The sequence below is a fragment of the Xiphias gladius genome, chromosome 8, assembly GCF_016859285.1.
Source record: "Xiphias gladius isolate SHS-SW01 ecotype Sanya breed wild chromosome 8, ASM1685928v1, whole genome shotgun sequence".
Classification (NCBI taxonomy): domain Eukaryota; kingdom Metazoa; phylum Chordata; class Actinopteri; order Istiophoriformes; family Xiphiidae; genus Xiphias; species Xiphias gladius.
Genome location: NC_053407.1, coordinates 5907864 through 5923192, shown reverse-complemented (window position 1 = coordinate 5923192; position 15329 = coordinate 5907864). Strand labels below are relative to the sequence as shown.

Sequence of the window (15329 nt, the reverse complement as noted above, 5' to 3'; positions counted from 1 at the left end):
GTACCACTGCTGACCAGGAGCACCTCAGGAGACGCTCAGTTTCGGAAATACTCTGACCCCATAAGGTTAAATCTACAAATGTTTGTAATTTATATTTGATAAATTGCAGAAAAAGGTAGTGACATTGTTGTAATTTTTTTTTTACTGATTAACCAATTAATTGACTTATACTTTTAGTCCTTATTTATTTATTTGAATATAGTTGACATGAGTGAGTGTCAAAGATGCTGTTTTTCTCACTCGTTGGTTTGAAAAACTTCCTCATCGGGGAATGTTGGGTCTCCATAAATATAAATATAGTTATATTTAGTCTGTCAATATAACTATAAAGAGTACTGTCTAGACCTGCTTTATATGAAAAGGGAGATAACTCCTTTATGATTTGGCGCTATATAAATACAGTTGAATTGAATTGAGATTGAATTTTTACTGGATAATTCGCAGAACAGGTGAGTTTGATTTGAAATCACTTTTGGCTTTTTTTTTTTTCTTTAGTTTTTCTTCTTTGACAGAAACAGTAAAGTGTAGAATTTAAAAAACACAATTTCTGCTTTTTGTTTAAACTTTTTATCAAATTTTGAAAAATTAAAAAGTAATCTAGAAACAAAAAAATGATAATAAACAATCTTTTGTAAAAAGGCTATCAAATGTTTTTGGTATATGACTCTGCCAGAGCCTCCTAGAATCAGCAGATTACTTGGGCAAAACAGACATTTCCTTTCAAAGTTCTGCTTTCAGTATAACATTTTTAAAGTATTTAGTATTTAACCACTGTTGACTGGAACTGGAACAAAAGGCCCTCCTATATTATTCTCTGATCTGGCTCAATAATCCACATGACAGAACTCTGAACTAATGTTTTTTTTTGTTTTACTGTTCTTTACACTTTATGTTCCTCTTCTCAGAACCTGCTGACACACTCTGTTCACTTTAGCTAAGTCATGCGGCATCAACAAACACACACATACACATACTCACAGGTAACTATTGGTGGTTTAGAAATCCACAAAAAAATCTGTTATCAAAATGATCAACTATAATACTGCAATAACTATTAATTAGGTAGTTGGTAATTTTCATTATAGATAACTTGATTGGAGGACTTTGCTAAATTTGCAGAAAACCACCAGTGAAATTTGTGAGGCAAATTAATAAACATGACTCAGTGTTTTTACGCTTGATCCATCATGGCTGCCTTATCTCCATCACACAGGTGTCTGAAACAGTTTATGTTCCTGCACAACCACAGATGGATTTCACATTGTGTTGTTAAACCAGGGTAGGACTGATGATATCTGGCTTTTGGTTTATGACAGGATGTTATCAGCTAGTGGAGAATTAATTGAGTTTGTGTGTAAATGAATATTTACAGTCTTGAGGATTGTTTTTTGGAAATATGAGAGTAACATGTACTCACTGTAAGCCAGTTGTTTAGAAATCTCATTTTCAACAGTAACTGCAGTACATGGCAACTCCCCCATCTGTTTTAAAGACATTTAAATATAGCAACTCTGAGTTGTGTAGCCATAAGAACATGGAATGCATAGCTGCCTTCAGTACAATGATGTTATACTTTCAGGAGTTTTCTTTGAAAATGTTGAAGAATGAGAACCACCTACTGATCAGTATTGTTCCTGAAAGCCTAACTGGAGCTTTCCTTCTATCAATAACACTACAACTAACCTACAACTATTTTTATCAATACTGATATGGATACTGATGCTTTTCTCACATTTATTGTAATGCAAAATTGACCTTTAAAGCAAAAGCTTATTTAAAGGACTAAGCAAACCAATATTCTGAGTTTTTTCCCCAGTATTGTCCTGCTTGGTTGATGTGAGCCATGTGATTGCAGGTCCAATTTACTTGTTTGTTTCTATTCTAAGCTCTTGGGAGAGGAGGTAGGAGAGTAAGCCTCTGTCTTGTGCAGTGGGCAAGATTTGCTGTAAGAGTGTGTTATGCAATAGAGGGTGCATATATGGGGGGGGGGGGTGTACAATCTGTATTTAAAAAAAATACTAAATGTGGTATTTGGAAGTTTGCACATATTTGTTGAAGCAGAATTGTGAGGTGAATGTTTGCTTTGCCTGTTTGGCAAGCACATTGACCGTGACTTAAGCATAAAGTAGGTCTATGTAAGTATATTACAATGTTTGCACATATTGACACATTCATAGTAAAGCTTTGCTGTGTAATCAGAGTGGTTATGATAGTGGATCTGAGGTGCAGTGGAGAAGCATTTTTATCAGGTTTACTGATTCATATTCTGAACTACAATGGCAGTCAGTAGAGTGCATACCTCCGCCAAGGCCAAATATTGCCCAAAATGTAGAAATGTTAGGTTATGATTAATTCTAATGTATACCATAGTTGACCTTTACAGGTCACCAAACATCAGGTTGTGGTGGTGTGTGTGTGTGTGTGTGTGTGTGTGTGTGTGTGTGTGTGTGTGTGTGTGTGTGTGTGTGTGTGTGTGTGACCGAGCCTAAAAAGCCTATGAGGAGAGACAAATGAAATAGAAAGTATGTGTGTGTGTTGGCAGCTTTGCTCTGCTAGCCTGTTTCGTGGTAAGTATGATTGTTTTGATATCACCCTAAGAAAACTAAACAAAAGAGGTAATACTGACTGTAACGTCTTACTGATACTGATATTAATTGATTGTCCCAAACATTTTTTTCCGTAACATGTATACAAATATTGCTATTAATAAAGACTATGGATGCCAGATAATTAGATACAGCCACACAAGATCGTTGGTTCAGCAAGTAAGTCTCTGGGTCTGTCATTTTATTACAGTATAATTACTTATCATACTTCATTCTTCTTCTTCCTATTCTTATTCTTCTTATTATTATTATTATAATTATTGTTAGAATTAGTAGTAGCATTTGTATTATTATTATTACATAGAAGTAGATGAATTGCTTAAGTCAGTATTCTAGATGAGGTCTGGTAGTACAAAATTACTATAATACTCCAATGAAAACTGGATTAAAGAAGTATTGATCTCATATTACGAGACGTCAGAGTTCAGAGTGACAACATCAAATCTATTCTTCCAAGAAGGACGGGACTGGTTAATTGTCCTTTTGTTTCCTTTTTTGTTTTTTGTTTTAGCACAGCATGATAGTGGAGGGTGTAACATTGCCTCTGTAGGTGTTGAACTGCCAAGGTGATGTTAGTAACAAACAATGGGGGACTTGTGTTTTTGTGTGTTTTTGAGTAAGTGTGTGTGTTTATATTTTATGTACGTGTGTACTTGTGCATGTGTCTGATCCCATCCTGCTGATAAATATTTCACTTGACAGACAGGAACTGACAGCCAGTGGCAAACTAAAAATAATGCGCAGCAACGGCCAATTGCAGATCAGAGAAGGGAGATAATAATAATATACTTCATTAGTTTATTGAGTACTTAGTCACCAACATAGGGGAACCAGCATATACAAACAAGAATCTAGTTGCACTGTGCCACTCAACGTGGGTTAGAATCGTACTGTATGTAGACTTGAAAGGTGGCTTTAAATAGCTGTAGCCTTCTCCTTCACAGAGGACAGCAGCTGTTCTGGTGTTCAAAGTCATTTACTACGGTTTCAAACATCAACCAAGTTTCATGGTAAAAAGTGTATATATATGTGTATATATGTCCACTTTTCAAACTACTTCTGCAGCATATCCCACTTCTCCCCTGTCTGTGCGCCCATACACTGTATATTTCAAACATATGGCTGAATAAAATTCCACCATGTCTCACTTATGCATTGAGCTGCTTATATCTTGTTGCTTGACAAGAATAGTAACCAGAGTAGCAACAAAGTGTGTATTAAGTCATATTTTGGTGAATTGGTGAGTGGGATGAGTGTAATGGTCAGGTTTTTCTGAGTGAAACTGGTTGACCATAGGAAACCATTCTAATTGACATGAATTCAAGCTTACCACAACTACTGTTTTCTGTGGACGATGTTTCTGCCAGCTAGAAACAACCACCTACCTAGCCTACATGTGGCGACTACTTAATCCTAAAATGATACATTTGGGAGGGAGTATTCTTTTTGTGGAAGTCATGAGAACAGCAGGTTCATCTACATGTATTTTTTAATCAACTATTTATTTTGCATGAATCCAGATAGCTTGTAAAAGCAGATTTATTTTCCACAGATAACAAACAATTATTTGCATATGCATCAAAATCTATTAAAAAATCTATTATGTAAAAATGAAATTTCCTTTGCACATTTTATATGGAAAAATAATTCTATCAGATCTGAGTTACTTGATTTAACTGTACGATATCCTATGCCTCCATGCAAATGGGCACCATATAAAACACCAGGCTGTGTCCTAAAAATTCATACAATACAGCACTGTTTGTGTGAGGCAGCCATAGTTGTTATATCCTTTAATTGTCAGGGTGAGTGACTGTGTGTGTGCAAGCTTCATTCCCACAACACTTTTTTTTCACTTTTACTGTGGAAGTCAGTGAAGAAATCTGATTGTCAGGGTAAGTGACTGTGTGTGTGCAAGCTTCATTCCCACAACACATTTTTTCACTTTTACTGTGGAAGTCAGTGAAGAAATCTGATTAGGAAAACTGTCAGTGGATATTGCACCTTTTGGACAAACAGTGAAGGGGAGATTATGGACAGAACCTTTTTCTCCTCAGATATCACATTATGGCCCACATGGTCCTCTTTCCAACTCTAGCCCATGTTGCTGAGTGTACACTGCCCGCCATTTTATTGAGGATCGTTTGGATTTTTCAGGCCACAGTTACCTTTGGGTTGTACAAAAAGTTTTGTTTAGATGCATTTTAGACACCTGGTCTTGGCTTTCTTACCATTCTCACCAAGAAAGAGACTTTATTAATTCACATTTTCAAGAAAAAACTGTGCAGCAGAATCATTAAAGACAAGTAAATATCATGTCAGATTAATGTCTCAATGATCAATGTGCAGCATTGAATAAGGTTATGCCCATATACAGCGGTGGAAATGGTGATAGAAACAATTGTAGGTGCTTTTTGGCATGCAAAGGTGTTCAAATGTTGAAGAGTTTTAAATCTAAAGTGTTATGGTATATGTCATGTGGGGCCATAGCCATTTAGTATACATATATATAGTGATGAGGCTGTTATCTTCAGAGAGCAAAGGACAGTTTCACTGGAAGTAATGGACTGTGAGACTGACATTACAAACATACACAGATCAGTATTTGTACATCTTGACCATAGTTTGTTTGGTAGGCACTGTATAAACATATTCATCCTTTGCAAATTATTGTTTGAAGCAGAAATTGGGGTGTATTGTATTTCCTTTTAACCACTAAACATATCATTAGCTAAAAACAAAGATATAAATAAAAACCAGACATGACTACTAATTTAATCACCTGTCTGTCCAGGAGAGATGAGACATCTTCTTGTCTATGTCCTTTACAGATCGGATCATCAGTTTACATTTCTTTCGTTAATCATGTCCATTTTGGTCTTGTTTTTCTTCAGACTCTGAGAGAGAGGAGGACGTCCAGTGAACAGAAAGAAGGAAAGACAACAGAAAAGACGACAGACATGAAGGTGAAAGAGGCGGATGAGAATGCCACGTACAACCGCTGCAGCTCTGTGGATCTGGCTAAGGTATATGTGTGTGGTATGGTATGAACTGGTATACGATGACAAGGAGAGGGTGTGCTTCTATATGCGGTATCTCTTTCTGTGTATGAGTGTTCGTTGAATTGTACAGGGTTATGTGCTCTGGACAGGTTTGAGGGGGGACCAAACAAGAGAGAGGTGTTTGTGTGTGTGTGTGTGTGCTGATGATCAGGGTAGATGAAAAGTGAACGGTCATCAGGTTATTCACCCTGCCCGGCTCTGGCTCCAAAAATGTCCTTGTTTGTTGGCATGTCTTGAAGTTCTCACACTGCTAAAGAAGAGCGTATATAAACATGCACAAACACACTCAGACAAATTAAAGAGAATAATTTCATAAAACCCAACCTTAAGCCTCATCACCATGTGTGTATCTTTCCCCTTTAACTTAATACTGGACTAATTCATAACCTAAGTCTTAACCATAAACTGTCTTACCTCAAAAAGAAGTGAGTTCCCTGTCTATTCTTGTGAACAGTTTGTCTTTGTAAGTGCAGAAATCACATACATTCATACACGCATAATGACTCATTCGTTCATTTTAATCATGCTCATGTGACTGAGCAAATTGACAAGTGTTTTCCACTATCTGCAATTATATCAGCATACCAGGTCCTCGCCCAGCACAATGTGATGACAGAATTAACCAGTCCATCTTGGTCACTGCATTGTGGTTTGATTTCAATAACCAAACCTATGTGCAAAATACATGGCATTTGTTTAATTTTGGTGGCAGCGTTGGCAGTGTCACCATACTTGTCATGTGCTATCCTGCCTGGTGTGCGTGTGCGTGCGTGTGTGTGTGTGCTTTACGATAGGAATGTGAGGCATGGCTCCACACATGCATGTGGCCCAGTTTTTTTTGTCTTTTTCACCTAATTTTATATAGAAAATTAGATACAGAAACCAGCATCCTTCTCTTCCTCATGAGCAAACTTCACCTGTCAAATTTTAGAAAAACATTAGTACGACTGGCATTCAGAATAAATATTGTGCAATGTGAATTTGAATTATGTGAATTACTTTTAATATTTACCAGGAGGATCAGCAAATGTCAATCTGATAGGGATTTATATAACACCATGTTTCATAAAGTTTTTTCCACTGTTTTCTTCAGTTTACTTTTTCCTCAAGTAGAATTATTCAACTGTAATAATTCTTTACTCAAGCTCACTGATACAGTTTATTATAGTATAAAGATAGTATAAAGCTATAAACAAATTACCTGTGTAGTATTTGTCATGTGAAGTGGCAGTGACTTTTGTTTTTAAGCTTAATTGAAGTATCATTTTCTTTAGGATAGTGGATTTTTAAAATGACTTATTTCAAACTATCATCACTTGTTTTTGGGAAGTTGCTGCACTAGTCACAAGTGTGATTATCCCCATCATGTGACAGGCAATTTCACTTCTTTTTTTTTTACATATGAGACTAAATGTCTTATAAAGATGAAAGTTTTCTCTCACTCTAATAACCGTTCGAGGTAAGTTGACAAGCAGCTGGTGCACATACTTACATTTCTTATTTGTCAAATTTGAACAAGAAAATACCATCGTTTGTTGAGAGTTGTCAGGTGGGGCCTCCCCAACATGACTATCTGGCAAGAGCTCATAAGGTACCAGCTGATCTCTGTACAGTTGTAGTTTAATGCTCATTTACTTCACACCTTACTTTTTTTTGTTTATTATTGCAATATGACTGTGATTGTGCATACAACAAAAAATATAAAGGAGGCCATCAGGATATGGTTGAAGTGTAGACTTCCAGCTTTAATTCAGGGGGGTTAATACTGCATTAACCTTTTAGTAATTGTTAAAAATTGTTAATTGTTAAATTTTTTTACATAGTAACTGATTTTCAGAGGCTCAAAAGTAATTGGACAATTGACTGGCAATCTGCTACATGGCCAGGTGTGGTCTGTTCCCTTGTTATTTCATGATAAATTGAGCAGAAAGTTCTGGAGTTGAGTTGGTTCTGGAGTGTTGAATTTGCATTTGGTAGCTGTTCATGTGTACTCTCAATGTGCGGTCTAGGTGGTCCAGGTGGAGGTGTCAATGCAAATGAAAGAGGCCATCTTTGGGCTGAAAATACATAACAACCCCAAAAAACCCCTTCACAGCACCAGCCAGCTCAAGAACACTTTCGAGGAGGTAGGCGTATTATTGTCAAAGTCTACAATCAAGAGACGCCTTCATGAACGGAAGTACAGAGGGTTTACCACAAGGTGCAAACCACTGGTAAGACTCAAGAACAGAAAGGCCAGATTACACTTTTCCAAAAAACATCTAAAATAAAACTGCCCATTCTTAGAACAGATGAAAAAAAGATTAACTTGTACCAGAATGATGGGAAGAGAAGAGTATAGAGAAAGAAAGGAACCGCTCATGATCCAAAGCATACATCTTTATTGGTCATACATGGTGGAGGCAGTGTTATGGCATGGACATGTATGGCTGGCAATGGAACTGGGTCACTGTGTTTATTGATGATGGGACTGCTGATAGAAGTAGCAGGATGAATTCTGAAGTGTATAAGAATATACTATTGGCTGCACAGCTGATAGGGCGGTGCTACACAGTAACGATTGATAATGACCCAAAACACATCGCAAAAGCAAACCAAGAACCTCTCAAGGCAGAGAAATTGAATATTTTTCAATGGCCAAGTCAGTCACCTGATCTTAGCCCAATTGAGCATGCTTTTCACTTACTGAAGACAAAAATGAAGGCAGAAAGACCTGGCGAAGAATCTCAAGGGGAGGTGACTCAGCATTTTGAGATTTCCATGGGTTCCAGACTTCAGGCAGTCATTGTCTGCAAAGGATTTTCATCCAAGTATTAAAAATAATCCTTATATTTATAATTATGTTTGTTTTTCCAATTACTTTTGAGCCTATGAAAATGAAGGACTATGTATAAAAATAGCTGCAATTCCTAAACAGTTCATGCAATATTTTTGTTAAACCACTTGAATTAAAGCTGGAAATCTACACTTCAATCACATCTTGATGGCTTCATTTCGAATCCACTGTGGTGGTGTTCAGAGGCAAAATTAGGAAAAATTGTGTTTCCATCCAAATACTTATGTACCTAACTGTATATGGTTCTGCTTCATTGATTCTGATCGTTTTGTCCATTGGGAGTCTGATATATTGAAGGAATCAAATACTCAATCGGTGGATTACTCTTAAGTATTTTTCACTCATTTTATTTTTGGCAGTTATTTTTGTTGTAGCACTGCACCGCATTACTTACTATTAGCACAAAAGAGTGATGAGCTGTTTGAATCACTTAGTTCTGACTCAACGAAGATAAAGGACAGAGATGGGTATCACAAGGGAATGCTCTTTGGTTGATAATTATAAACCCTAGTCATATGACAGGTAGCTGATCAGTCAGGGCAAGCAAATTGCCATTGCATGCTAAACTGTCAGTGTGAATGAATGCATTTACCTGATGCTTGTTTAGGAAGTGGAGATGTAAAACATAATGGCTAGACATTGTGTGGTAGAATTTAAAGCTGAGGAGAGACAATGTTCTTTTGGTCTATGTGTCTAAATAACGGTATGGGATAAACACATCATCACACGGGTGGCAAGTTGTATTAACTTGTAATCAGCCTGTAATCAACATCAGGTGACTGTGTCAGTCCGTGCCTGATGCCAGTGTCCTCAGAGGGGACATCATAAGCGAAACACCATCACCTGGGCAACAATCATCTCATCTAAATAATCAGCATCATTTAGAAGCACAGGAGTTGGGATCATAGGATTCTGCAGAAGTAATGCAGCTGAAGTTAAGATTAAAGTGTCAAATGTCAGCTTTAACCCTATATGTTTAATGTGATCTTTTCTACCCTGATTTTGGTTTTTCATCATCCTCATACACAAGTTAGATCATTACTAATTCGAGATCAGCTTCCTCACCTGGTTTCTTAACCTGAAACATTCTGGTGGCCACAGATTGGTGGCCTTGATTGGTATGAAACTTGACTTTACTATGCTCATTGTTCAGCCACACTACAGCTGCATGACTCACATGTAGCTTTAAGCATGAGGAGCTTGTAAAGAGCTTGTAAAAGTAGAGCAGTCTCTGGTCTTTGGACTCAGAATGAAAATCTTCAGTTATTGCTGGCAGCATTTCAGTTACACCGAAGTAAACCTGCAAAAGTACACGCACACACAAACATTATATGCAGTCACTCCCTGGGCTGACCAGTCCCGGTGCAGTTCAACAGTTCTTAACTCTCTGCTGCCACCTGCTGGAGTAAAGTGATTCTCCCCTTCTTTTGAAATACACTTTTTCTGTACTTTCTGCAGCAGAGTGATTATTACTTGTATAGAATAACTATACTTTTTACTGATTTCTAATCGTATATAACGCTACAGGATTTGGTGGACTGGGGGAAGCCCTTGGCATGGCAGGTAGGCCACCTTGCAGAGAAATATGATGCGTGGGTTCACCAGCCAGTAAACAGACCAATTAGACTGTTTGGAAACCCCTTCCTGGAGGCCAGCACCAAGACTTCCTGGTAAGACGGGATACTTTGTTTTTATGTTATTGAAGAGAATATGACAAGATAAAAAAGAAAATGTTACTTTTTTGGTTAAGGTAATAATTTAGAAGATACTGTAAATATGCAAATATGCTTTGCAGATTTACATACAAAACTGGCATGTTTTCCCTGCATGTGACAGATATTCATAATTGCAACACTATAACCCAGTCTTGAATTTCTGACATACGAATGTGTGCAATTATCAAATGATAAAAAAGCAATGTCATAAATGTATAACATGAAGTATTGATGACTAAATAAACAACAGTTAGAATGTTTGGGCAAAAAGTCCACAAATTTTTTTTTTTATTATTTAAAGGTACCCTGTGTAGTTTTTTTTTTTTTTTTTTTAAACAAAAAAAAGTTGGGTTTACATTCAGTGTTACAAAAAAACATTTGCAGAGCTGATTTTTGAAGTATTTTAACTTGAGCATTGTTTACATCCATCTTTACTTGCTAGCAGTCTTCTTCCTTGCCTTTGTTGGCACATTGCGGCATAGCTAGGCGAGTTACCTCCACCTGTAGATCAGTGGAATAGTGTGAAGCCATTGGCAGGACTGTGTATCACGTGACCCATGTGCATGTGCGTCTTTGTGAACATGCATGAAATAAACAAAACAAGTATCCACTTCATCTTCATAGCGCTCCACGGGGTGCCTTTAAGAGATTAAAAATGAAAAACAGAGAAAAACACACATACAGAAGTGTATGTAAATTAACTGAAACTGCTACAATTTCAGCAGTTTCTGTGTTCATGTAGTTCCTCCATCACTAATAGTAACTAGTTTCAGAAAATGGGTTTTCAGGGCCTTTAGGCCAATGAAGTGCTGCAGATATTCTTGTCTACAAAAAAGAGCTCGAGACATGTTGACAATGTTTATTGTATCTATTGATTGAACATAATGTAATTAGTGGTTTTTAAGCCTTATTAATGCAGGATAAAAGCTTTGTGCTCCTTTACAGTTCCACCCTGGTTCACTTTCATACACTACACACATTCATTTCCTTGCTCAAGAGCAGCTTCACAGTAGCTGAGGGAGTTTTAGTTGTCCAGTTTTTCCACCCATATTTTCTCAGCTAGTCTGAGGTGTTTGCTTCCCCATGTCTCTGATTCATCCTATAAAATGACATTAAAACCATTTGAGAGGATTAAGAGTATGACTATATTTAAAGTTGTATAAATAGTTTGTCCGGTCTCTTGCTACAGGTACTGGGTACCAGTGGTGTGGCTTCCTATTGTGTTTTATCTCAGTTGGTACTGCTACACCAACCTGGCACAGGGCACCACAAGGATTGTCCTCACTTCAGGTAACATACACGCGCCACCCAATGCACTGCATGTTTACATAATGCACAAAAGCACCAGAGACTCTTGCACGCTTTCATTTCCATTTATCCATCACATTCTCATTTACATATGCTCAAAGACATACAACACAATGCACTTGTATTTGTTTTCATCATTTTCATTTCCAGTCCGTATGTATTCATGTCTATGTCAATATCTGTGTGTGTATTCCCAGACTTCTCTATCCCGATCCATAAGTACATTTTCCCGCTGCTCTTTTTGATGGGCTGGTTCTTGTGGTCGTTCATTGAGTACTGCATTCATCGCTTTGTCTTTCACATGAAACCGCCAGCCCACAACTACTACCTCATCACACTACATTTTCTCCTGCATGGACAGCACCACAAGGTACAAACACATGCTTGTAAAACTGGTTTAATCATGAAATGATTTATTATGTTGTGCTTTATGGCACATCATTAATGAATAATTTCATGTTGCAGGTAATAAACAGCTCTTCTCCTATTCTACATACTGTACAGTAGTTTTAGTTTTACATGAACTTTTCTGACCTGTGTTATCATGTTATAACCGTTATGCAGTTATAATTGACACTGATCTTTTATGGTTATCTTAAAACAAGCAAGCTTTTTTGCGTTTGAAAAGCAGAAAAAAACTAGATAAAATACTGTTCACTTGTGTTAAGAATCAGCTTTTTTATCTGTATTTTGCTAGTTTCTACGTCTACAGTTTCATGTCTCAGTGCATGACAGAAACTTCTTTTCTCCACAGTCTCCGTTTGACGGCTCTCGGCTGGTCTTCCCCCCTGGCCTGGCTTCCTTAGTAGTGGGAAGTTTCTATGCAATTCTCCGCAACACGCTCCCAGAGATCCTTGGGATATCTGTGTTTGTCGGAGGACTGTGCGGCTACGTCGTGTACGATATGATCCATTACTACCTTCACTATGGCTCGCCAAAGAGAGGGTCGTATATGTATAGTCTTAAGGCCTACCATGTCAAACACCACTTTGAACACCAAAGAGCAGGTGAGCACTGGAAACCAGACCAAACTTGGACTATTGAGGAAGATATTTAATTTTTATGTTTGATTTTCTTTGCATTTTTTGTCTGATCAATCTAATATAATCTTTATTTTCCTCTCCAGGTTTTGGAATCACCTCCACGTTCTGGGACCACCCCTTTAACACACTAATCCCTGATGAGAAATTCTAACATAGAAACGGCTCTCCTGAAGGGCCACAGGGCTTGTCACCACCTTCTTTAGAAATCAGCCCACGTGCTTTAACAACTGTAACACCATTAGTTCAGTCTCTGCAGCCATAATTTCAACAACCAAGGAGGAAGATCCACTTCTGAAGACTCCTACAAATGAATTGCAACGAATCGATCTATGTACACTATAACACATATCGGCCTCCTTTTTGATTTCAGCCATCAGCACATTATTTTCTTCTCCTCTGTCAACCGTGTGCGTGTCAACCATTCTGCACTATTTCCTAACTACAATGATTTCTGCACAGTTGTGAGGCCTTTCTGTGACACTTTTATAACTAAACCAACAGGAAAATATGAACTCTCAATGCACTGACCTCACCAGCCACGTTGTCACCTGATCACCAGTCACAACGCTATAATATTCAGCAAAGATGTGGGCCATAGAGAGAAAGAGAGAGAGAGACACACACACACACACACACACACACGCACACACACAAACAGACACATAATGCAAATGTGTACATCTACTGTATTGTCTTTTGATTGTTGTGGTTTTGTGTCATTTTCAAGGATAAGCAGTAGAATCATGTAAATCTTATTCAAAATCATACGTAGAAACTCAAAAAATATTCAAAGTACAAGCTATTTTTGATGATTTAAACATTTGCCAACAGCATAACACAAATGGAAATGTGCACACACACTCAAGCACTGTCATAGCTTCCCTTCGAAGGGGAGAGAGGGAAAAGAAGTGATAGATGGTTGGTGAATGTGGAAGACAGGCAGAGAAGAAAAGGGATGGAAGAGTGACGAAGTCTGTGACACATGGTGTGTGTAGAGACTAAGTGAGAGAGAATCTCCAAACTGTATCCTCTCACTAGGTGCACCAACTAACTAACTCAGGAAAAAAAAAAATCTTTAACCTTCTTCTGCACTATCTGCAGCTTGAATATTCCTTCTACTGTCCTCACTCTCTTCTCTGCTGGCCACTAAGCTACCCAGCTATGCTGCTACACACTGTTACATTGTCGTTTGTAACAGTCGACAGAAGTTCCCTCCACCATGTTTGGTCTCACGGTAGTTTTTTGAAACATCTGGTAATAGAAAACACTTGGTTTCATGCTGACATTCATTTGACAATATAGCTTTAACTTATTATCAGTAAAGCTGCAGAAGGGAGATTATACTGCATTGCGCTAACGGGATATACTGTTAATGCCATGTAAAGCAGAGTTCTAAATGTTTGAAACCACTGTGGAGATATATTTTTGGAAGTCTGTAATATTTCCTTTGTGTCCTTTTCTTTTTTGTCATTAATGATATAACAAAGATGTAAAAAGATATTTTGTAAGATGCTTTGTACAGAAGAGGAGTTTCTTTTAATTGCACCAGCTTTATGTTATCAAAGTGAGCGGATGTTTTTTAGACAGAGAGGGACGGTGAATCCATCTGTGGATAGATAGTGTATGTGTGGATGCATTTAGATGTAAGGGTGGATGGATGAATGTTGTCATGGTGATAGAGGGGCAGAGCTGAAGACATGAGGCCGGCCTATCAGACTTCCTGCTGTGAGGATCTAGGAGTCAAAGGTCATAGGGTCAGCTAGATGAAAGGAGTTGTGGGTATTCATGTGGAAATTGTTCTTTCTAAAAGTAATTGCTCTTTCAACACAACTCATCAGTTGTTGAGTTTTTATTTTCACTGTTGGAAGGGTAAAGATAAAAATGTTTCAGGCGATTTTTAAACTCGTAAGACCCACCATTGGGTCTCACTCCGACTGCTGTATTTGGCTCTGCACATCCATGCAGGATGATCGATGCATCGATTATCCATCTGACTGGAGAGCAGGATGTTTTGATAGTGATTGGTGGATCCTCAAAATGTCTCTTCTTAGCACCTGACAACAATACAGATAACTATAGCAGAACAAAGTTAATTCATGCAATTTCCATAAACAATAGAGAACAGTTAAAATATTCTACTACTGCTGAAAATAATTTTTAAATTAACTTTTCTAGTTTGAAGAAAGACTCCCAATTATTAATATACATATATTCTTACACATGTAAAATAACATGCAACATCTGTTGAAAAAGTATAACCACTTTTGAAGAAAAGACAAATTTAACAGTACAGCAAGGCGATTTCAATTTGCATAGATTTTTTTCTTTACATATTCAGTGCATCAATAAAGTAAGTCTACAGGTAACCTGTAAGCGGGTTGTTTCACCGAAACAGTTTCTAATATAACCAGTTGAATAGGTTTCTCTAGGGCTTGCAGGGTTGAGCTACAACATATATAGTCCCTAAATGTGTCATGTTTTCTACAACACGCATATCAGTTAATTTAAAACCATAACATTGGTCTGTCTTGCGCTGCGCACAGTGTAGCTTGTAATAAATGTGCAAGACATCATGAAAAAAGAATTCTGACCTAGATATTGTAACTTTACCACAAAGATTTGCTTCAGAAATTACCAAAAATATATATTTTTAATGTCTTAATGATGGTGGAGATACTGATGACCATAATATTGATGATGATGATGTACATTTATCTGAAAAAGATGAAAACAACAGCTTATAAACCTTGATTCTGAAA

General features: G+C 37.4%; 1 protein-coding gene and 1 long non-coding RNA gene across 5 annotated transcripts in view; one reads left to right on the top strand and one right to left on the bottom strand.

Annotated features, from left to right (window-relative positions):
• fa2h (fatty acid 2-hydroxylase) overlaps window positions 1-13180 on the top strand; it is a 36543-nt gene extending 23363 nt beyond the window's left edge. For all 4 annotated transcript variants that reach the window (XM_040133267.1, XM_040133270.1, XM_040133269.1 and 1 more), the window contains 6 exons: window positions 5501-5632; window positions 10032-10174; window positions 11409-11509; window positions 11725-11897; window positions 12282-12534; window positions 12654-13180. In XM_040133267.1, coding sequence (XP_039989201.1) covers window positions 5501-5632; window positions 10032-10174; window positions 11409-11509; window positions 11725-11897; window positions 12282-12534; window positions 12654-12721 — 870 coding nt within the window. In that variant the 3' untranslated portion in view covers window positions 12722-13180. The remainder of the gene's footprint in view (window positions 1-5500; window positions 5633-10031; window positions 10175-11408; window positions 11510-11724; window positions 11898-12281; window positions 12535-12653) is intronic.
• On the bottom strand, window positions 4289-5816 carry LOC120793311. Its single transcript, XR_005707967.1, has 3 exons — window positions 5603-5816; window positions 5389-5503; window positions 4289-4774 (listed from the first exon to the last, which is right to left on the bottom strand). It is a non-coding gene; the product is annotated as an uncharacterized LOC120793311 (long non-coding RNA).
• Window positions 13181-15329: the final 2149 nt, after the last annotated feature.